Below are 23,626 nucleotides of genomic sequence, written 5' to 3'. Positions count from 1 at the left end.
TAAGCATCTGCCTTGGGCTCAGGTCATGATGCCAGGGTCCTGGGATGGAGCCCCACACTGGGCTTTCTGCTCGGTGGGGAGTCTGCTTCTCCCTCTCCCTCTGTGCTCTGTCTCTCTCTCTCAAATAAATGAATAAAATCTTTCCAAAAAAGATGCAATAGTTAATACATTATGTTTATTATAGAAATTAAAGGTTGCTGGTATATTTTATCTGAGCCCATTTCTTGGAAGGTAGGAACATTTTATTTATTTAATTTTTTTGAGACGGAGGGGGGATGGAGAACAGGAGAATGAGAGATTCTTTTTTTTTTTTTTTTTTTAAGATTTTATTTATTTGACAGAAAGAGAGACAGTGAGAGAGGGAACACCAGCCGGGGGAGTGGGAGAGGGAGAAGCAGGCTTTCCGCCGAGCAGGGAGCCCGATGCGGGGCTCGATCCCAGGACCCTGAGATCATGACCTGAGCCGAAGGCAGACGCTTAATGACTGAGCCACCCAGGCGCCCCGAGAGTGAGAGATTCTTAAGCAGGCTCCACACCCAGTGCAGAGCTGACACAGGGCTCAATCTCAGGACCCTGAGATCGTGACCTGAACCGAAATCAAGAATCTGATGCTTAACCGACTAAGCCACCCAGGCACCACAGAAGGTAGAAACATTTTAGAGAGACTTTCCCTAAGTGATACTTCTAGTTAATGCTAGTTACTTTGGGCATAGTCTCTCTCTCTCTCTCTCTCTTTTTTTTTTACTAGGCTCTGCTCATGTCAATAGTTTGGTTATATGATGCTTTGAAAAATGCTAAAGTGCTAAAAAAGACTAAAGTATCTAGATTCCAACAAAGGATATCAGCTTCTATGGTCAATGGTCTTTTTTTTTTTTTTTAAGATTTTATTTATTATTTATTTGACAGCAAGAGAGAGAGCACACGTGCGCGCATAAGCAGGGGAAGCAGCAGGCAGAGGGAGAGGGAGAAGCAGGCTCCCTGCTGAGCAAGGAGCCCCACTCAGGGCTCGATCCCAGGGTCCTGGGATCATGACCTGAGTAGAAGACAGATGCTTAACCGACTGAGCCACCCAGGTGCCCCGATCTTGAATTGTCCAACAGTATTACTTTTTAGTCTTCTTAGGATAATTCTATAATTTAATCTTATACTTGAAGCAACATTTTATGTCGTAAGCATTTAAAGTTATGAAGGGAAAAGTCTGGTGTGAAACAGTAACAAGTGGTGATGTAAAGACAGTAGCAAGAGGAACTTTCCTTGGAGGCGAGGAAAGTTGTTGATTCATGTCCATGGTAGTAGCTGCTAAGCAGTCCTGGGCAGCTTGGAGTTTAAATACAATGGGGAACTAGTCAGAGCACTAACATAGAGTTGTAAAGTATATTTATTTTATTCCTTTTGAGATAGATTATAACAAATTTCTTAACCCCATGCTGTGAATATTAATTTTTTCATGATTTATGTAGTTTGTTTATCGATGGACACTTTTACAACAGGATTTATGAACCCGGGTCCGAGAACAACACGGCAGTTGTGGCAGTAGAAACTCACACAATTCACAAAATTGAAGAAGGGATTGGTAAGTCTTTTTGTTATTCTAGTATCTTTGACCTTAGCTTCCTTGGTTGAGATTTCTTGCCTTTTGTGCCTTATATTTTCCCCCCTATGCAATGTGCCCTACCAATGCTGCAGCCATCAGTTTGATGGTGGTGCATCTAGAGACACCACTGACAAATGCTAAGCCCATCAGTTGATTATTTAACATCAGTTTGCTAGGGTACTGAAAAGATTTTTCATCTACAAAAATTCCCCAAAGAAATTAGAGCCTCAAGGTTGATCCTGTCATTAGGGAAGTTGCTGATTAGGACTTATGAGGTGTTGATTGGAAGGCAGTCAGTGGAAAGAAATTGAAAAAAAAAGTTTGAAGTTAGACAAACCTGAGTTTAAATCCTCCTTTCTCACTTCTTAGCTGTGTGTCCTTGGGAAAGTCACTTCACCTTTCCGAGTCCCACCTACATACATCAGAAACAATCATTGCCTCACAGGATTGTTGTAAGAACTAAATAAGATTAAGCATGGAAAAGCACATAGACAGTGTCTGGCACATAGTGTGGGCTTGATAAGAGAGCTGTTATGCCAAACTTCTTCCAGAAGACTCCAAAACAATACCAGCCAATGTGAACTGTTAGCTACTCAGAGGAACCAAGAGACTAGAGATTTTGAATTAAGCTTTTGGGGAAAAGTGTTCAATAAATAACTGATATGTTTTCCATTTTCAGATGCAAGCACTATAGAAGCAAATGAGGATATGGAAATTGCTTACCCCATAACTTGTGGGGAGAGCAAAGCCATTCTCCTCTGGAAGAAGTTTGTATGTCCAGGAATAAATGTGAAGTGTGTCAAGGTAATTGTCTTTTCTCCTTACTGGGGCCTGTTTGGGGGCTCCTTGTTTTCAAAGAGTATAGTTTCAGTGCCTCTTCTCTCTTATCTACCATATCAATGTTTTCAATATTGTGGCTATAGTCCCTATGGTGTCACAGAAAAAAAATAAGGACTTTGGAGTGAAATTGGCCTGGATTCAAGTCCCACGCAGAATACAAGTTCTAGGAGAGCTGAGAACTTGTTTTCTTGTTCACCAGTGTATCCCCAACACCTAGAATGATGCTTGGCATATTTATCTATAAATGTTTGTTGAATGAATGAATAGAGTCCCATCTCTATGACTGGGTGACCTTGAACAAATTAATATTTCAGAGGCTCATATGTTAAAATATGAATAATCACATACACTGTCAGGTTGCTAGCAGATAAAATGAGATAATATATGTAAAATGCCTTATAGAAGTGTGCATTATAGTAGTTTATTGAAAATTATTACTGATAAAAATAAATTCTCATGAGAGCACAAAGTGGAAATAATTGCTTAAGCTTCTGTCTCCATTGGTAGCCACAGCTGTACCCATAGATAGTAGTCACCGTCCGTGGCATCATCCTAGAATCATGAAGGATTACAGAGTTTTGAGGTTCTGCAGTGACAGTGGTTTCTATGGTACTTATTCTTTCCACCACATCCTGAATCTTGTCATTAGGGCTGGGTAGGTTACTTCAGTTTATTTAAACAGTCTTTGCAACATTGGACCCACATATTATTCCTGATTTAGGGCATAAATGGATTTCAGGTGCTAATCAGTATATTAATCTCTATCCTCCTCCTGTCTTCTGTAACTCTGTACCAGGACAGGGCACTGTGCCCAGAGAAGGATCATCTTCTCTGGCACAGCAGGGCAGGAGGTTGGAAGATACAAGGCTATGACTTAAGATGCCATCTGGGTATTTTTTCATCTATAACAAGTAGAGTTACCTTTTTGTCTCTCTTGGCCTGCCTAAGCTGACCTTGAGTGATTTTGGACTTTTCTTTTTACTTTAGTTCAATGATCAGTTGATCAGCCCCAAGCATTTTGTTCATCTGGCTGGCAAGTCCACCCTAAAGGACTGGAAGAGAGCCATTCGTCTGGGTGGAATCATGCTCAGGTGAGCTTTAATAACAAGCACATACCAGGGCTCAGTTGGAAGAGCATGCGACTCTTGATCTCAGAGCCCCACATTGAATGTAGAGATTACTAAAAAAAAAAAAAAAAAAGAAAGAAAAAGAAAACAAGCACATACCTTTTGTTCTGTTTTGTTTTTTAAAGATTTATTTATTTATTTTAGAGAGTGTGGGGTGGGGGAGGGAAGGACGTCTTTTTTTTTTTTTTTAAGATTTACTTGTTTATTTTAGAGAGAGAGAGAGCACGAGCAGGAGGGGCAGAGGCAGAGGGAGAGAGAATCTCAGCCAGACTCTGTGCTGAGGAAGGAGCCTCTTGAGGGGTTTGGTCTCATGATCCTGAGGTCACGACCTGAGCTGAAACCAAGAGTCAGATGCTTAACCAACTTTACCACCCGGGCACCCCTGGAAAGAGAACCTTAAGCAGACTCTGCAAGGAGTGTGGAACCGGCTGTGGGGCTCGATCTCACAGCCCTGAAATCATGACCTGAGCCAAAATCAAGCTGAAACCAAGAGTCTAAATTAACTCTTCTCAGCATCTAGGGCAAGTTTTTTCTGATGTCAGGATATTAGGATCCTTTCTGAGCAGAGAAGCTCAGGAGTAGATGACAATCGTACTTGAGATCGCCAAGCACAGGCAGGGCTAAGCCTGGTGCTGAGGAAGCGTGCCGACCTCGGAGAAGTGTAGGCTACTGACAAGTTCTGTGATTATCTGGTAAAATAGAGGCTGCTGTTGATAAGTAACAATCATACTCAGTGAATGCAATCCTTGCCATCACTGTACCACAGAAATAAACTTCAGAATGTATAATACCCTCACCCCCATCTTTATGCAGCAAGCTTATTATTGTAATTCCACACCCCCCCCCCCCCCGGCCCTGGTGAAGATTAACATTAATTGGTATTTCTTGAGCACTCACCTATTGATGGATTTTAAAATGTGCTCAGGAATGGAAAGTTCCTCACAGAACATGTATCAACAGCCTTAAGAACACCTTACCCATTGTCTTTAATGCTTTTTAAGGAATCTGTCCTAAGAAAAATCTATAGTGCTTGTAGAGATTCAGGCATAAAGATGTTTATTGCAACATTGTTGAAAATTATAGTCAGCTTTAGGGGCACCTGGGTGGCTGAGTCAGTTAAGCATCTGCATTCAGCTCAGGTCCTGATCCCAGGGCATTGGGCTCCCTTCTCAGTGAGGAGCCTGCTTCTCCCTCTCCCTCTGCCCCTGCCCCCATTTGTGCTTGCTCTCTGTCTCTCAAATAAATAAATAAAATTTTTTTTTAAAAAATATGTTGTTTTGAAGTTTGATTAGTGAGAACATGTTTTTTTTTCCTAAGATTTTATTTATTTGATAGAGAGCAGGAGAACCCAAGTAGGAGGGGTGTATATAAATAAATAAATAAATATATATATATATATAAAACGTCTGACTCTTGATTTCAGCTCAGATCTTGATTTCAGGGTTGTGAGTTCAGGCCCTGCACTGGCCTCTGTGCTGGGCGTGGAGCCTACTAAAAAAAAATATATATATACACACACACACACACACACACACACACAGTGTGATTTTAGTTGTGTAAAAAACAGACACACACATATGTACACAAAATTTAATAGAAGAAAATATCCCAAAATGTTAATGCTATCTTTGTGTTGTTGGATTTTTTATTTTTTATTTTATTTTAAGATTTTATTTATTTATTTGACAGACAGAGACAGCGAGAGAGGGAACACAAGCAGGGGGAGTGGGAGAGGGAGAAGCAGGCTTCCGCAGAGCAGGGAGCCTGACGTGGGGCTCGATCCCAGGACCCTGGGATCATGACCTAAGTTGAAGGCAGACACTTAATGAGTGAGCCACCCAGGTGCCCCTGTTGGATTTTTTAAAAAGCAGTTGTTTTCTTTATAGTTTTCTGTATTTTCCACAGAAAATATTATTTTTTTCTTCACATATTATTTTAATAGAGAGACACATTTAAAAAAAGAAATTATTCCAGATGATTTGTATGCAGAAATCAGTAGTTAAATAAAATTGGGAAGGAATACTTTTAACTTCCATTATTGTTGTTCTTGGCCTGTCCTTTTTGCCCAGAAAAACAAGCACATGCCAACTTTCCTCAAATGTAAGAAGGAATCAGAATGCCTAAAAGATCTTTAGTGAAAGCCAAGTAACGTTATAACATAGAGTTTACTATAATTAAAATACCCCATGATTTTGCTTATGGCCTGTAATAACAATGTTTTGTGAATCCAGTTATAAGGGCATTTTATAGTGGGGGTTTAGTATAATCAACTTTGCACTGTATTTATAGGAGAGTTGTTATCCTTTTTTTTTTTTTTAAGGAAAGAAATGTGCTGAAGTTTTATGTCTCCAAAAGTGGCAACAGATCTTGCTGGTCTAGGAATACTAATACATCAGAATCTCATCCTAAAATTCTTATTCCCTATAGCATTTCTCAGTTGTGCTGGGATATATGAACTAGTCTTTACCCCTTTTGGGTTTAGTTTCAATGAGATTCTATGGGGATACTCAGATGTCGTCAGGAGTATATCCCTAGCTAAAGCTTGGTGATAACGGGAAATGAGAGTATACTCATAATGAGCAGACTGAGGAGGGAATAGGAGTACTTGTAAATGTGGGCAGGGCCAATGAAAATTTTGTAATCCCAGTTAGAACTTTTGCAACCTAATGACTTTAAATGCTATTAGGTTTCACTAATCTATGGAGTAGATACAGCAACTTTGTTTCTGTTTGTCCCAGAGGCCTGGTTCCATCTAGATGTAGTGCAGGCTGAACTGGTACTTCTTGTCTCCCTTTACACAGGAAAATGATGGACTCTGGACAGATTGATTTTTACCAACATGACAAGGTTTGCTCCAATACCTGCAGAAGCACCAAATTTGATCTTCTGATCAGCAGTGCAAGAGCTCCAGTGCCAGGACAGCAGACAAGTGTGGTGCAGACACCCACTTCGGCCGATGGTAGGGGGTAGGAAACCACCTGAAAAACCAGTGTTTTTTAGTAACACTTTTCCCCTTACTTCTGTGTTTCTTAATTTTAATTCTCATGAGCATTGATGTCCCTGTAAGGTATGCTAATCTTGGGTGCGATTCCGTACTTTAGAAACAGATCTTTGTTTTCTCCCAGATGATTCCTATTGGCCATACCTCTTTCCTTGTTTCTTTCTAAGTATGCATGAGAAACATTAGAAAGATGGTTCAGGGGCGCCTGGGTGGCTCACTCAGTTAAGCGTCCCACTCTTGATTTCGACTCAGGTCACCCTCTCAGGGTCGTGAGATCGAGCCCCACGTCAGGCCCCATGCTGGGTGTGGAGTCTGCTTAAGATTCTCTCTCCACCTTTCCCTCTGCGCCCCCCCCCCCATGCACACTCTCTCTTTCTCTCTCAATAAAGGAAAGGAAAGGAAAGGAGGGAAGGAAGGAAGGAAAGAAAGAGAAAGAAAGAAAGAAGAGTCAGTGGTTATTATGTTTATTCAGTGGTCTCACTTTGGTGCCACTTGGCATATCTTTGAAATTAGATTGTTTTGAAAAATCCTTTGCTCTACTGGTGGTCAGGCAGGAAGTAGAATGGTGAATGGTTTTCAACTGTTGAGCTGAGATGTACCAAAGATAATGTATGGTTGGCTGGACTGGGCTCTGGAAACTCTGCTGCTGTAAGGATCAAAGAGCCCTGCCTGGAAGGGATCCACATAACCAAGTTGAGGCTTCCTCACCAATGAGGAAGGATGGGCATATGCTTAACTTGTATTGTTGACCTCGGGACTAGAGCTCTTTGCTCTTCTCTAGGAAAGATGGAGCCAGGTGAGATGATTATTAAGGATTCAGTTAGTCCAGGGGAACCTGGCTAGCTCAGTTGGAAGAGCATGTGACTCTTGATCTTGAGGTCATGAGTTCAAGCCCCACACTGGGTGTAGAGATTACTTAAACAAACAAACAAACAAAATTAAAAAAAAAAAAAGATTCAGTTAGTCCAGTTAAGATTCTTGTCTCAACTACTTCCAGAAGACTTAAAAATATGCCTGACAGAATTACAAGGATACTAACGGATGTAAGGGAAGTACCATGTTTTAAAAATGACCTCTCAAGGTTTCTTTTGGTCAGCCCTACTATTCTGTGAGTAACCACTGGGTAAGTAGAAGTCAAATCTTTTAGAACCTAAGTTCCCTTCAGGAAAGTATAAAATATCTAGCAGTTTGAATTTTTGGTTTTTGGTCATGTGAGTCTTTCACTTGAAAAGGAAAAAATGCTATAAAATTATTTACTTTTTATTTGGCCAAAACTCCTTTAGTTGATTATCCATATCAATATTACTTTTTTGCTTGATTATTAATATCCTCCAGCATGTGGAGTCCATACTTGTCTATATATCTGTCTGGATCAGTTTGATTTTTCTCCCATTTTCTTTGTTTAGGATCTTCCCCCCCCGCACCCCCCCCCACCAAAGATTTTATTTATTTGACAGAGAGAGAGAGAGAGCACAGCAGGGGGACTGGCAGGCAGAGGCAGAGGGAGAAGCAGGCTTTCTGCTGAGCAGGGAGACCAATGTGGGACTCAATCCCAGGACCCTGGGATCGTGACCTAAGCCAAAGGCAGACGCTTAACCAACTGAGCCACCCAGGCGCCCCTGTTTAAAATCTTAATATACGAGGGGTTCCTGGCTGGTTCAGACAAAGAGCATGTGACTTCTGATCTCGGGGTCGTGAGTTTGAGCCCCATGTTGGGTGGAGAGATTACTTAAAAAAAACCAAATCAAATCTTAATATACAATGTTAATAGCAAATGTTCTTTCCCTCTGTGAATCTGCTATTCATGGATCTCTTATCTGATTTTTTTGGTCTCATTTCTCTTGCTTTCTCTTACATAGCCTGATAAATAAGCTATAGCAACTTGTGATATTCTAGATGGTTAGTATCAAATATGCTTGTAGTAGGGCTCTTGGCTAAGCACCATACTTTTCTCTTAAATTATTTCAGGTCCTCCTCGCTAAGTCTGGGGCAGATACCCCGGCAATCATGCTCACCTTCAGTCTTTTTAAAAAACATACCTGCTTAGGAAGCAGATTGCTTTTTTGTGATTTTATAAGTTATCTTTCCCTTTCTATTCAGAGTAAGAAGAAAGCATTTTCTTTTGAAAGGCAGGTTTTCTTTAGAAAATCCAGTATTCATCCTGGCTTACCAAGGATTCTAGTTTTTACTATATGGACCTTAAAATAACAGGGTCTCTTTGGCTGTATGAGATAAAGGATAGCTATGACTTTTTCATGGAATTCACCGGCTTTACCTCTAATGGACCGCTTTTAGGTAGCATCACACAGATTGCCATCTCAGAAGAGAGCATGGAAGAGGCAGGGCTGGAATGGAACTCCGCTCTCACTGCTGCTGTCACCATGGCTACAGAGGAGGGTGTGAAGAAAGACTCAGAGGAAATTTCAGGTACTTTTCTATGAGGCTCAGATATCTTGCAGGGTCTTGTGACCCTTCTCACTGTTATGATTATGGACACAGAAGGTCTCTTACTTACTTTTGCTGGTTTTTCTCATGCATGTTAATAATAATTGTAGCTGCAAACATTTTATTTTCATCCATGCAACAACAGCCATGCACAGTCACATTTTGCATAGGAAGAAATTGAGATTCAAAAAGATGCAGCAGCTTGCCTCAGACCAGCCACACAGCCAATAATGTCAGAGCCGAATTCAGCCGTTTGACTCTGTAGTCAGTGCTTTTCATTCTGTCAAACTGCCCCCAACTTTGGAATGTTTCTTAGATAAACCAGGCTGCAAAATGTTAGAAGGAAAAATTAGGTAGCAGGTGGTGTAGAGGATGGTGACTAATGATGATTCACTTAGAGGGGACCAGGGGGGTTTCACATCATCCTCCATTCATTAATTCACTTGAAAAATATTTATTGCTGCCTATTTTTAGTTAGCACTGTTGCCAACATAGATGAAAAGACAAAGCCTCTGCCCTCAGAGAGCTTATCATCCCACCTATTCAGCTGTTTTATTTTATTTTGTAAGTATAGGACTAGAGGGAGTATAGTTGACCCTTGAACAACGTGGCGGTTTGGGGCACCAACCTCCTGTGCAGGGGAAAACCCCTGTATAACTTGACTCCCCTGCCCCCCCCAACTTAACTATAAGCCTTATCAATAACATAGTTGATTAACATATTTTATATATTATCTGTATTATATACTGTATTCTTACAATGAAGTAAACTAGAGAAAAGAAAATGTTATTAAGAAAATCATAAGAAAAAATTTTTTTAATTTAAAAAATACAGTACATCACTGTACTGTATTTATTGAAAAAAATCTGTATATAAGTGGACCCTCACAGTTCACACCATGTTGTACAAGGCTCGCCTGTATATCTTTAATTTAATATCTTTATTATTTAACTTTTAAGATATTAAATACTATTTAATTTTAAATTAAATTATTTAAATAAATAATATTTAATATTTATTTAATATCTTTATTAGAGGAAGATGACCTGCTCCCTATAGCCAGAGCCATGACAAATTGAGGCAATTATCTCAAGTCCCTATGTTGCTGAAGAGGGCAAATAATTGGGTACCAACTAAGGGGGGCAGCTAATATTCCAAAAACTTCTTCCTTTTTCCCAGAAATGGCCCAACAAGAAATCATTTCAAATTGAAATAATTTTGAGTTTAACTTGTAGAGATTTGCCTAAGTATGTGTAGCATCCCTTGTTTATCTTCTGTCTTATCCCTCTTGTGTCAGAGGACACTTTGATGTTCTGGAAAGGAATAGCTGATGTAGGGCTGATGGAAGAGGTTGTCTGCAATATACAGAAGGAAATAGAGGAGCTACTCAGGGGAGTTCAGCAGCGGCTCATTCAGGCTCCCTTCCAGGTCACAGGTAAGTGCACTAATTTTAACAACAGTGGTTATTTTACTGAACACTAACAACTGTAGGCAGATCCTGTTAGTGTCATGAAAACACTGGGGTATAAGTATTATTATCCCCATTTTACAGATTAGGAAACTAAGGCTTATAAAAGTTAAGTTACGTGTCCATAGTTCATAATAAGGTTTTGAACTCAGGTCTGGTCATGCTTTTCCACAGGTAATTTTTGCCTTTATAAATGGTGCCAGAAAGCAGGCTCTCTCTCTATTACATATAGATAGATAGAGTCTGAAAATTGGAGAAAGTTACCTGGTTTTAGACAAGTCTCATATTCTATCAGTTTAAGGTTTCCAGAACTATTGTGTGCACTTACAGCTGTTTCTGAATACCCATAGGGTACTTGCTGCTGTGCATAATGTAAAAGGATGTTCTAATCATCTGATACAAAAGGGTTGTGATGATGGGTTTCTGGCTAGCTCAGTTGGTGGAGCATGTGACTCTTAATCTTGGGGTCAGAGTTTGAGCTCCACGTTGGGGGTAGAGTTTACTTAAAAAAAGAATCATAATAAGCATCTGCCTTCAGCTCAGGTCATGATCCCAGCGTCCTGGGATCGAGCCCCACATCAGGCTCCCTGCTTTGCAGGAAGCCTGCTTCTCCCTCTCCCGCCCCCGCTGCTTGTATTCCTTCTCTCGCTGTGTCTCTCTGTATCAAATAAATAAATAAAATCTTAAAAAAAAAAGACAAGTCATAATAGTATCTCATAAGCTTGTGTGTGAGTTCCTAGATTTGTTATTTGTGTCTTATTACCTCTTTATAATTCATACATTATATAAATACACTTAAACTTTATAGTAGAATCTTTTTTTTATATTCTTGGAGGAAAAAATAGGCAAATAATATAGAAAGCAAGGATGACTCTTTTAGATAGGATGATCAAGGAAGGCCTCCCTAAGGAGGTGGCATTTAAGCAGAGACCTGAATTGAAGAAGCTAGCCATGTGATGAGCTGGGAGAAGGAACATTTCAGGCGGAAGGAACAAAAACCTTGAAGTTGCAATGGGCCTCATAGGTTCAAAGAATTATAGAAGCTCTGAGGCAGCCACAGTGTATTAGGGTATAGGAGAGTGATAGGTGATATAAGGTTGGAGAGGAATAAAGAGGACAGTTTATTTAGTATTTTTTTTTTTTTTAAGATTTTATTTATTTATCTGAGAGAGAGAGAGAGAAAGCAGGAGCAGGGGGGAAAGGGAGAAGCAGGCTCCCTGCTGAGCTGGGAGCCTGATGTGGGGCTCGATTCCAGGACCCTGGGACCATGACCCAAGCCGAAGGCAGATACTTAACTGACTGAGCCACCCGAGAAGACAGTTTAGATAAGCTTTGGTTAGAACTTTGGTTTTATTTTAAGGTGACAGTAAGCCATCATAGTGATTTTGAGCAGGGGAGTGAAGTGATAAGGATTTATTTATATTTTTATATTTTTAATATAATTGTGTATTTTTTTATATTTTTAAAAGATCACTTTGGTTGCTATATGGAGAGTGGACTGTATGGGGCAAGAAATCAGTTGGGAGGGGTGCCTGGCTAGCTCAGTTGTTGGAGAGTGCAACTCTTGATCTTAGGGTTATGAATTCAAGCCCAATTCAATTGGGCATGGAGCCTACTTAAAAAAAAAAGAAAAGAAAAGAAATCAGTTGGGAGACTCCTGAAGGAACTACTCCAGACAAGAGATGATGGTGGCATGGATTAGAGTAGATAGTGGTAGACCTGGAAAGAAGTGATCATATTGGGGATATATTTTGAGTGTGGAACAGAACAAGTTTTGCTGATGGATTGGATGTAGGGTAAAAGAGAAAGACAGAAATCCAGGATGACTCATACATTTTTGGCCTGAGCCATGAATGGTGACACCATTTCCTGAGATGAAGATCACCGAGAGAGTTGTAGTTAGTACAGTTAGTAGTTGGTTGTTTGTGCTTTTTTTTAAAGTAGGCTTCATGGCCAGTGTAGGGCTGGAACTCACAACCCTGAGATCAGGAGTCACATACTGGTTTTTTAAATTTATCTTTTATTTATTTATTTTATTTATTATTTATTTATTTATTTAGAATTTATTTACTTATTTGACAGAGAGAGAGCACAAGCAGGGGGAGCAGAAGAGGCAGAGGGAGAAGCAGGCTCCCCGCTAAGCAAGGAGCCCGATGTGGGACTCGATCCCAGGACCCTGGGATCATGACCTAAGCCAAAGGCAGGCGCTTAACCGACTGAGCCACCCAGGCGCCCTGGAGTCACATACTCTTGTGACTGAGCCAGCCAGGCACCCCTCAAAGTTAGTTTTGACTTGGGGCACCTGGCTGGCTCAGTGGGTGGAGCATGTGACTCGTGATTTCAGGGTCATGAGTTCAAGCCCCATGTTAGGCGTAGAGCTTACTTAAAATAAAAAAGAAAGAAAGAAAAAAGTTAGTTTTGACTTGCTAAATGATTATGAGGCCTTCAAATGGAGATGTCACTCAGCTAGATGGAAGTATGAATCTGGCACGCAGAAAAGAGGTGAGGGCTGGAGATCTGCATCTGGGAGTTCTCAGCATGTACATGTTATTTAAAAGCATGAAACTGGATGAGATGACTGTGGAAGAGAATTGTAGGTGGAGAAGTTGTCTGAGTTAAGGAAGTAATGACCACAACTACTGACAATGCTTTCAAGAAGTTTTGTATAAAGAGGAACAGAGATAACACTATGAATAACATTGCATGCCAGTTCCCATGTTTGACACTTAAAATATGCTATTTTTTTTAAAGATTTTATTTATTTATTTATTTGAGAGAGAGAGAGAGGGACCACATGGGGGGGGAGGGTCAGAGGGAGAAGCAGACTCCCCGCTGAGCAGGGAGCCTGATGCGGGACTCAATCCCGGGACTCCAGGATCGTGACCTGAGCCGAAGGCAATCACTTAAGCAACTGAGCCACCCAGGCGCCCCTAAAATATGCTATTTCTTTTTAATATTTTACTTATTTATTTGAGAGAGAGAGAGCAAGCACGGGGAGGAGGAGAGGGAGAGGGACAAGCAGACTTCACGCCAAGGGCAGAGCCCAATGTGGGGCTCGATCTCACAACCCTGAGATCATGACCTGAGCTGAAATCAAGAGTCAGACACTTAACCAACTGAGCCACTCAGGTGCCCCTAAAATATGATATTTCTAGTCTTTGTGTCTGTCTTGCCGGATAAGTATTATTAGGCCCTTTTGTTTCAGATGAGAAAACTGAGGAGTGAAATGACTTATCCAGATTCACACAGATAGGAGGAAACCATAAAACTTAGATTCAAACTTAGCTCTATCTAACACAGTGACCATGTTTTCTAAACCAGAAGTCAGAACTTACAACCAGATGCAAGATTTTTTTATTTTTATATTTATTTATATGGAAAGATGTATAAAGTTATAACAAAGTTAATTTATGCATGTGATAAATCTTTGCCAAAAAAAATTTTTTTTTATCTTTGCCAAAATTTTTAAAAATGCAATTAGAATAGTACCATCATTTCTGGGTTGTCTCATATTTATACACAGTACAACAGAGAGCTAGGGAAACACTTCTGTTTTAACTTGACGGGCATGTCTTTGTTTTAAATAGATGCTGCTGTTCTCAACAATGTAGCACATACATTTGGCCTAATGGACACAGTGAAGAAGGTTTTGGACAACAGAAGGAACCAAGTAGAGCAGGGAGAAGAGCAGTTTCTCTATACTCTGACAGGTGCGTATAACTTGTTTCTTCTTAGGTGATATTATACTAATATCCTTGAGTCTTGCCATTTCTTTGTGGACTTCTGTTGGGACTGGCTTCCTTCCTTCCTTCCTTCCTTCCTTCCTTCCTTCCTTCCTTCCTTCCTTCCTCATCATGGTCCTTCTGTATCTTTTGGAGGATTAAGATATCTGCTCAATTTCTCCATTAATCCAGTAATATTAGTGGCAGAAGAGACAAATTGGCCTTTGTTTTTGTTACATTATTGATATTGCATCTTTGTTTTTTTTTTAAGATTTTATTTATTTATTTGACAGAGAGAGAGACAGTGAGAGAGGGAACACAAGCAGAGGGAGCGTGAGAGGGAGAAGCTGGCTTCCCACTGAGCAGGGAGCCCGACGCGGGGCTCGATCCCAAGACCTTGGGATCATGACCTGAGCTGAAGGCAAACGCTTAACGACTGAGCCACTCAGGCACCCCTGGATCTTTTGATAACTATTAAGTTATCACCTTCTCCATTATTTGTGGTAATCAGAAATTATGAGCCCATGAATAATTTAACTCTTTTTATCAAGTACTTAATTTGCACTGTCTCTGGGATGCCTGGGTGGCTCAGTCGGTTGGGCGTCTGCCTTCGGCTCAGGCTATGATCCCAGTGTCCTGGGATCAAGTCCCGCATCAGGCTCCTTGCTCAGCAGGGAGCCTGCTTCTCCCTCTCCCTCTCCTGCTCCCCCTGCTTGTGCTCTCTCTCTTGCTGACAAATAAATAAATAAAATCTTAAAAAAAAATTTTCACTGTCTCCAAACTAGGTTGTAAAAATATAATGTTGACTAAGACAGCCTCACTCTCTACATGGTCTTTAAGGAACTCAAGGGAAAGCAGACATAGAAATAAGTGCAAAAAGTACTCAGCTTTGTAACTGAGGCAGGTATGGTGGAAGAACAAAGAGAGTTGTCACTTATACCCAGAGAGAATCAAGAAAAGGTTTTGGGTAAAGCAGGTGAAAAATATAAAATAAGTCAGAGGCATGGATTATCAGCTTTGAATGATATAGAATATATCATAGTTAGTCATGAAGTCAAAAGGCAAGATTATTTGGTAAGAGAAGAACAATTTATGTTGTCTTAAACTTACTTTTATACCCAGTATATATTTTAAACTCAGGGGCGCCTGGGTGGCTCAGTTGGTTAAGCAACTGCCTTCAGCTCAGGTCATGATCCTGGAGTCCCGGGATCAAGTCCCGCATCGGGCTCCCTGCTCAGCGAGGAGTCTGCTTCTCCCTCTGACCCTCCCCCCCTCATGCTCTCTCTCTCTCTCTCTCATTCTCTCTCTCTCAAATAAATAAATAAAATCTTAAAAAAAAAAAAAACTCATTTACTGAGTACCCTGAGACCCTTTTCATTTGATCCTCCTAAGAATGTTAGACGCTGGGGCGCCTGGGTGGCTCAGTTGGTTAAACCTCTGCCTTTGGCTTGGGTCGTGGTCCCGGGGTCCTGGGATTGAGCCCTGCATCGGGCTCCCTGCTCGTCGGGAGGCCTGCTTCTCTGTCTCCCTCTGCCTGCCACTCTGCCTATTTGTACTCTTTCTCTCTGTGTCAAATAAATGAGTAAAATATTAAAAAAAAAAAAAGAGGGCGCCTGGGTGGCTCAGTTAGTTAAGCGACTGCCTTGGGCTCAGGTCATGATCCTAGAGTCCCAGGATCGAGTCCCGCATCGGGCTCCCTGCTCAGCAGGGAGTCTGCTTCTCCCTCTGACCCTCCCCCCTCTCATGTGCTCTCTCTCTCAAATAAATAAATAAAATCTTTAAAAGAAAAAAAAAAAGAATGTTAGAGGCTATTATCCCTATTTTATAGATGAACCGGAGTCACAAAGAGTATAAATGATTTGCCTTGGGGCCACATCAGTACTTGGCAATGAAGCCTGGAATAGAACTTGGCTTTCTTACTCCTAATCCAGTGCTTTCACCTTGAAACTTCACACCATCCAAAAAATGGTTTTTGTTAAGAATGTGGGCTTCTGGTTCTTTGTCCATATTATTTTTTTTAGATAGGTTTAATCATAGTATACATAAAGTTTTGTTTTCTGCTTTTTTTACTGTGACATATTACTATTTTCCCAAGTTGCTACACAGTGCTTTACTTAGACATTCTTCTAGGGATGACATTTAAATTTTCAAACTTTTCTTCGGTAGCTTATTTTGTTGCAGTGAACTTGTATGAATATGACTTTCTCTTTTTATGTCCTTTTAAACTACTTCCCAGAACTAAGCTTCAAGTTAAATGGTATTGAAAATTGTTTTATGGATTTTTATGACCTGTTGCCAAATTTCCAAGATTATGTCACCATTTTGAACACACCAACATTTGATGTTATTATTTATAATATTCTCTGATTTAACTTTTTAAAAAATTATAGATGTAATTGTTATCTTCTTCAAAGATTTTATTTATTTATGAGAGAGAGTGTGCGCATGAGAGCATGAGCGGGGGGGGGGGGGGGGGGGAAAGGGAGGAAAAAAATCCCAGCTGAGGAGGGAGCCTGATGCAGGACTCGATCCCAGGACCCTGAGATCATGACCTGAGCAAAAGGCAGACACTTTTTTTTTAAATTAAGGATTTAATTATTTATTTGACAGAGAGAAACGGTGAGAGAGGGAACACAAGCAGGGGGAGTGGGAGAGGGAGAAGCAGGCTCCCCGCTGAGGAGGGAGCCTGACACGGGGCTTGATCCCAGGATGCTGGGATCATGACCTGAGCCAAAGGCAGATGCTTAATGACTGAGCCACCCAGGCGCCCCTGAAGGCAGACACTTAACTAACTGAGCCACCAGTCTTGAGGTTTATATTTCTTTGGTTACTACTGGTAATGGAAAAAAATGCAGTATTTTGTAACTTATGAGGCAGTATTTAAAAATTTTTGAATGAAAAAAAAAATTTTTTTAATGTGTTCTTGATCCCTACCTACTCCTTTTATTCCAAGCAAGGAATTGATTTGCTCTTGGTGTTCCATAGGAGCAAAGTGCTCTCCAGATGTAACTGATTATTTATTGAATGCTTCTCAGGTTCTAAGCAATAGAAGAAGTTCTGGTGTAGAACCAGACTCACCAGTGGTCACCAGGGTTGGATTGTACATTGGGAGAGGGATAGTGATAGACGTATTGTGGTGGAAAAGCCATCAAGTTGGCCATCAGAAGACTTTTGTTTTGGCCCAAGCTTTGAGACTTTAAGTAAGTCACTTTACCTCTCTGGGTACCAGTTAAAATGAATGTGTTAGAACTCTTAAGACCTCTTTTAGTTCTGTAATTCTTAGGGACTTCCTCTGTAACTTTCTGTAGACTTCTCTGGGTGCTAATGGTAGACTAAGGCCATTTGGTAGACTAAGGTCACCAGCAGGTGATCCTGCCTTGAAGAACAGTTTGGGAATCACTGTTTTTTGGAGCAGCCACTGTAGCTCCTCTGTAGTCCATGTTAGTTCCAAAGGGATTGTGCAAATATTCCTTATTTTCATCTGTAGATCCAGGGAAGGCATCTGTAAGCTGCGTGATCAACTGCAGGCTTCTTTGGTTTGCATTTTGGTGATAGGTGACAAAATGCCACAGGAGCTTCTAGGGTTGAGCTATAGTAATAGAATCACAGCCTGAAAATGATTCTGAATTGTTGCCCTGCCTATAATCACACAATGAAATGTAATTGCTGGAGGGATTTTAAAAATCATCCAGTTTTGTTTCTTGTTTTGAAAAACAATGAAGCTAGGGGCGCCTGGGTAGCTCAGTCATTGAGCATCTGCCTTCGGCTCGGGTTGATCGAGCCCCATATCGGGCTCCCTGCTCCGTGGGAAGCCTGCTTCTCCCTTTCCCACTCCCCCTGCTTGTGTTCCCTCTCTTGCTGTCTCTCTCTCTGTCAAATAAATAAAATAAAATCTTAAAAAAAAAAAAGAAAGAAAACAATGAAGCTATATAGTGGCAAAACCAGGACAAGACCTCAGGTTTCCTGACTCCATTCACTGTTCCCAAGAATATACTTCTCTCCACACAAAGTCTGTCTTTTTTTTTCCACAGAGTTGGAACGCCAGTTGGAAGAGCAGAAGAAGCAAGCTCAGGATCACAGGCTGAAATCCCAGACGGTTCAAAATGTGGTACTGATGCCTGTGAGCACTCCTAAGCCTCCAAAAAGGCCCCGACTCCAGCGGCCAGCTTCCACCACAGTCCTGAGCCCTTCTCCTCCGGTCCAGCAGCCTCAGTTCACAGTCATCTCGCCCATCACCATCACCCCAGTGGGCCAGTCATTTTCCATGGGCAATATTCCAGTGGCCACCCTCAGCCAGGGCTCCAGTCCTGTGACTGTTCACACACTGCCTTCTGGCCCTCAGCTCTTCCGCTATGCCACAGTGGTCTCCTCTGCCAAGAGCAGCTCACCAGACACAGTGACCATCCACCCTTCATCTAGCTTGGCACTGCTAAGCTCCACCGCCATGCAGGATGGGAGTACCCTGGGCAACATGACCACCATGGTGAGCCCCGTGGAGCTGGTGGCCATGGAGTCCGGCCTGACCTCAGCAATCCAGGCTGTTGAAAGCACCTCGGAGGATGGGCAGACCATCATTGAGATTGACCCAGCCCCAGACCCAGAGGCTGAGGATACTGAGGGCAAAGCAGTCATTCTGGAGACAGAGCTGAGGACTGAGGAGAAAGTTGTGGCTGAGATGGAAGACCACCAGCATCAAGTCCACAATGTGGAAATTGTGGTCTTAGAGGATTAACTGGGGATGTCGGGGCCAGGAGATATGTTTTGGTTTGGAATTTTAATTATTTGTTTATTTTTATCATTGTCCCACTCATTTCCACATAGGATCCTTTTTTTTTAAACAAAATCTCATTGTTGTAACTGAAAATGTTGGGTTCCTCCCACCCCCTTATTGAAAAATGGACAAAAACAAGCTGTCCTTCCAGAAGTTGAGAGTAGGTCACTCAATGTCCTAATCCTTTTACACCAAGAAAGTTATTTCTTTTAAGGGAGGCATCAAGATAATCAGAAACCGTGTCCAGAAAGCCCTTTCCAGGCTAGTCTGTCTGTGCACGCATGTGGTTTTATTTTTGTAAAGGTGCATTGACCAAACTCTGGAAGGCAGATCTGGAAGGCAACCCACCCACACATGGAAGCAGAAAGATACTTTATTTTGTATCCTGGAAAGAGCCCTCAGAGGCCGGTGCGAAACTCTGAAAGGAAAGAAAGTTGACCTATGCTTGGAGGGGAAGGTGGCATATGCCAGCAGCAGCTTAAAAAGGGAAGTGCTTTGGCCAGGATGGGGCAAGGAAATTATCTTAGCTCCAGAAGTGCAACTGATGCCTCTTGATATCTCTAAGGGTTATTACCATGGGTGCCATTTTTAGGAGAGGCCAGTAATAAGTGGAAGGGTACATCTCCATGGACCAAGTGGCATCAGGGGCCTAGAGGCCGTGGCTTTGTAGAAATAGAAATCCCCGGTTGTCACAGCTAGGCTTTGTGATTCAAGCTCACCTTCCCTCCCTTCCCCAACTTTGTCAAAGCACTTAACCCTCCTAAACTAGGATCAGTCCATTCATTTGCAAACTATGTGATGTGGTGTAAATTTCTCTGGTTCTTGGACTGTGGCTGTCGTGGGGGTGGGGCTCCAAGGCCATCATTTTTATTGCATGACTCCAGGCGCAGGGGAATTCCTCATCTAGACCAGCTGCCCTTTTTGGTGGGGCCCTTTTTTGGCTTTGGAACCAAAAGCAGCCACTCATTTGGTGCTTCCTCTTGTTCTACCCTCCATCCCTCAATTGTTAATGGCATCTGTCTCCTGGATCCCACGCTCTTCAGCTTTTTGGCTGATTTGGAGAACAGTGACAGGTGCCTGCCTGCCTTCATCCTCTTTTAGATTCATTTATACCATTTATACCACAGATGTTTCTGTAAGATATTAAGCTCATAAAAAAACCTTAGGCTTGGCAGGGAAGACTCAACAGCCCCAGCCTATCCTGAGGCACTAAGTAGATGTCTCCTCCTGAGCGAGCTGGACTCCCTGGGAAAGAAGCATTGTCTGCAACATTATATTATAGGAAATGTACCAGGAATGTCAATAATAATATCTTGAGGTTTTTTGTTTTGTTTTGTTTTTTGTTTAATGTTGTTTGTATATTTAGAGCTGGGCCATTTTCCGTGCTGTGATTCCTGCTCTTTGACCATCTTCAGTGTTTGGGGCAAGAGTGGATCCTGGTTTTTATTTCTTTGATTGCATTGTTTACTGCACTAGGACAAATATAGGGAAACTGCAGACAATTTAAAGGAAAATGAGGTCAAAAAAGATAGCACACACCTTAGGAGTGGGAGGTTTTTTGTTTTTTGTTTTTTAATTAAAAGCAAAACTTTGACCTATAGTTCCCCCCCCCCCGCGCCTTTTTTTTAGAGAAGGCACCCACCTGAAGCCATGTTTCTTCCAACAGATGTTGGAAACCCTGTTGTCAAGCAAGTGAAAACCGTTCTGCCATCCCTCAGATGGCTTTAATAGCTAGAGAAGCCCTCTAACTTGGGAGGGTCAATCTTAAAAGCCTTAAGGGTGAAATTTCTGAACCCCATATAGTTGTGGCTTTCAGCTCTAAAATTGTCTGGGGTTTTACTTTTCTCTTCAAAATGTTTAATAGATGTAGCAATCAGCTTAGAACAAACCTTTGGCCCTTTAGTGAGGGAACTGGCTTTTATTGTTGCCTCTTTAGGTTTTCTGATGGTACATAAACAAAAACAGAATTTCTATCTAAGCCTAAAACTGCTACTCGAACCTAGAAAGGCACATGCCATGTGCCTATCTTGGTTTTTAGGGATACTTTCCGCTTTCCCAGAGATGGGTGGTCCAATTCAGGACAGAGGAGGCGCTCTGGAGAACACCACACACTAGCTCAGGTTCCTTTCTTTCCTCCTTCAGCTGTCTGTAGTGTTTTAAAGCAGTGTGAGCATCATGCTTCCAAGGTCAAGAGATCTCCTCCTCCTGAAGACAGAACCTGTTTACTTTCACTATCTGAATATTCTGGCTTGTGGAAATACATGAGCTTTGTTGTTTTCCTGGTCTTCCAATAGCCTGTCATTATTGCTCACTGCTGTGCTACCCATTGTTGAGTGGGGGTGTCCTCAGAGCCCTGGTCTAAATGATCTCAGACAGTGGGAAAAATATGCAAGCCGTTGGTATGTGCACAAGCAGTTGCAGTGAATCATTCCTCAGGCTGACTTGGCAGGAGCCATCTATCTTTCTGTTCATTCATTAAATAAACATTTATAAGTACCATCTATGTGCCAGGCTTTGTGCTGGGCACTAGCAGTACGGAGATGAAGACAGAGTTCCTGCACTCAAGGACTTCATACTTCAGAAGTTGTCTGGAGTTAAGAACTATATTTCAATATAATTGTTTTCTTTTGTAACCCTATGTATTTTATTTCGTGCATTGAAAAACATTACTCTGAAAATTGGTCCATAGGTTTCAGCAGACTACAGAAGACGCAAAAAAGTTAAGCCTTTTCTAGTGAGATACTGAAGCATCATCATATTGGGGTTAGTGCAGCCACGGAGCTACTGGCCGGGAGCTGAGAGAACAAAGGATCAGGCACCTAACCTGACCTGGGGAGGGGGTGGGTGACGGGAGTACTTACTGGAGAAGGTGTACACTTGAGCTAGTTTAGGAGAGATCATTTTGGCTAGTTTTTTTGGTACTCCATTTTCAAGTGGTGGGGCTTACTTATATAAGAGGGGGAAAAAATCCTTAGTCTCTTGCTGCTTCTGCCTCCAGAGCTAGGCGGAGTCAGCAGCATGGGCAGTGTCCAGAGAGTACCCCACTGGAAAAAGCCAAGTCATGCGTTAGCTTCTCTGAGTTTCCATCACAGGAATCCAGTGCCTGACTGGAGTTTAGCTGATAGAAGGTAAATGCCCCCAGCCTTCCTGCCATGTGGTTTCCATAAAGGCCTTGGAGTCAATGTGCAACCGTCTCACCTTGGTTCTGTCCCTGCCTCGTTCTTTTCCTCCTTTCAATTTTCAGGCGCCTTCCCTGCTCCCACCCCTAAAACAAAACAACTCCCAGTTATTCTAAAGTAAAAATGTACAATATACTTGAATTTTCAAGATTCAAAGCCACTTCACGTGAAGTTTCTTTCATACATCTGTCCACATTAGGGAAGGAAGACCAATGTTAATACACATACCTTGGAAATTGATATTCAGTTCAGGTGGTCTGACTCTTTTTAGTGGTGGCATTTTATCCCATTTCATGAAAGGCACTAAGGTAAGTGTGGTGGGAAATACTGGTATTGGTAACATCTGATTATAAAGATAGTGTAATCAAGCATGAACTATGTAATTACTAGTTCACTGAATTATAATTGGTCCAGGTTTTAGTACCATTAGGAGGTGGAAAGGATAAACGAAAGGTTGAATTGTGAAAATAGGCATGAGGTTGTGATTCACTTTGGGCAATGCTCCTGAGCAAAGAGTCCTCTCTGAGAAGAAAGTCAGAAACTAGGCTAGTCCCTGCATTTTCAGACAACTTACCCAGTACAGTTGATCACAGATTCCCTCACCCCTAGGATACCTCTTGGGGAAATTCTTGCATGGTCTAATTTATAACAATAACAACCAAGGTTGTTGCGCTAGACAAGGTATCAGTTCTGTTAGATTTAGACTCTGCCCCTGGAATTTCTCTTAGGGAGCCCTAATTGAGTCCTTTCCAGGATTCCTTCCCAATCCAGGAACAACTTTCTTAGTCCTGATACATACAATTTGACTTCCTCTAGAAGGTTCTACTTTCCTCTAACTTCTTTATCCATACTCCTACTTCCCTAGCCCTAGCTTTTGGGAGCCAAAGTTGATTTGGTTCTTAAATTCTGCCATGTCAGTGATTCTTTCTACCATGTCAATAACTCTTGAGACAATCATTTTTCTCAAGGAACCCCCCAAGACCCAAACCTCAGCATACATCCATAGTCTGCAGTCTTCATTACCTAAAACAGCTTCCTCAACTCCATCAATCACCTGAATTGAAGCACCTTTGGGATGTGTTTGTGCAGTGACTATCTAAAACCTGTGTTTTTTGGGGGAGGGGAGGCACCTGAGTGGCTCAGTAGGTTAAGCATCTGCCTTCGGCTCAGGTCATGATCCCAGGGTCCTGGGATCAAGGCCTGCATTGGGCTCCCTGCTCAGTGAGGAGCCTGCTTCTCCCTCTCCCTCTGCCCCTCCCCCCAACTCGTATTCTCTCTCTCTCAAATAAAATCTTTAAAAAAATAAGATTTTAAGTAATCTCTACATCGGTTGTGGGTCTTGAACCCACAACCCTGAGATCAAGAGTTGCATGCTCCACCAAATAAGCCAACCAGGTGCCCCTAAAGCCTATCTTTTATATCCAACTGATTCTCTACCTATGACCCATGGCCCAGGCTAAGACATGCCTGTTTCCTGGA

At 41.7% G+C, this 23,626-nt stretch overlaps 1 protein-coding gene across 7 annotated transcripts in view; it reads left to right on the top strand.

The window, feature by feature from the left end:
- The window catches only part of GMEB1 (glucocorticoid modulatory element binding protein 1), a 35,931-nt gene extending 12,648 nt beyond the window's left edge, over positions 1 to 23,283 (top strand). For 6 of the 7 annotated variants that reach the window (XM_032389861.1, XM_032389836.1, XM_032389827.1 and 3 more), the window contains exons 3-10: positions 1,461 to 1,573; positions 2,274 to 2,398; positions 3,422 to 3,525; positions 6,363 to 6,520; positions 8,858 to 8,989; positions 10,305 to 10,442; positions 14,063 to 14,185; positions 18,229 to 23,283. In XM_032389861.1, the coding sequence (XP_032245752.1) occupies positions 1,461 to 1,573; positions 2,274 to 2,398; positions 3,422 to 3,525; positions 6,363 to 6,520; positions 8,858 to 8,989; positions 10,305 to 10,442; positions 14,063 to 14,185; positions 18,229 to 18,929 (1,594 nt within the window). In that variant the 3' untranslated portion in view covers positions 18,930 to 23,283. The remainder of the gene's footprint in view (positions 1 to 1,460; positions 1,574 to 2,273; positions 2,399 to 3,421; positions 3,526 to 6,362; positions 6,521 to 8,857; positions 8,990 to 10,304; positions 10,443 to 14,062; positions 14,186 to 18,228) is intronic. The other variant, XM_032389869.1, reaches the window with a different exon arrangement.
- Positions 23,284 to 23,626: the final 343 nt, after the last annotated feature.

The sequence above is a fragment of the Phoca vitulina genome, unplaced genomic scaffold, assembly GCF_004348235.1.
Source record: "Phoca vitulina isolate PV1807 unplaced genomic scaffold, GSC_HSeal_1.0 scaffold2, whole genome shotgun sequence".
In the NCBI taxonomy this organism is placed as follows: domain Eukaryota; kingdom Metazoa; phylum Chordata; class Mammalia; order Carnivora; family Phocidae; genus Phoca; species Phoca vitulina.
The sequence above is the reverse complement of the archived record's forward strand: the minus strand, read 5'-3'. Positions and strand labels throughout refer to the sequence as shown.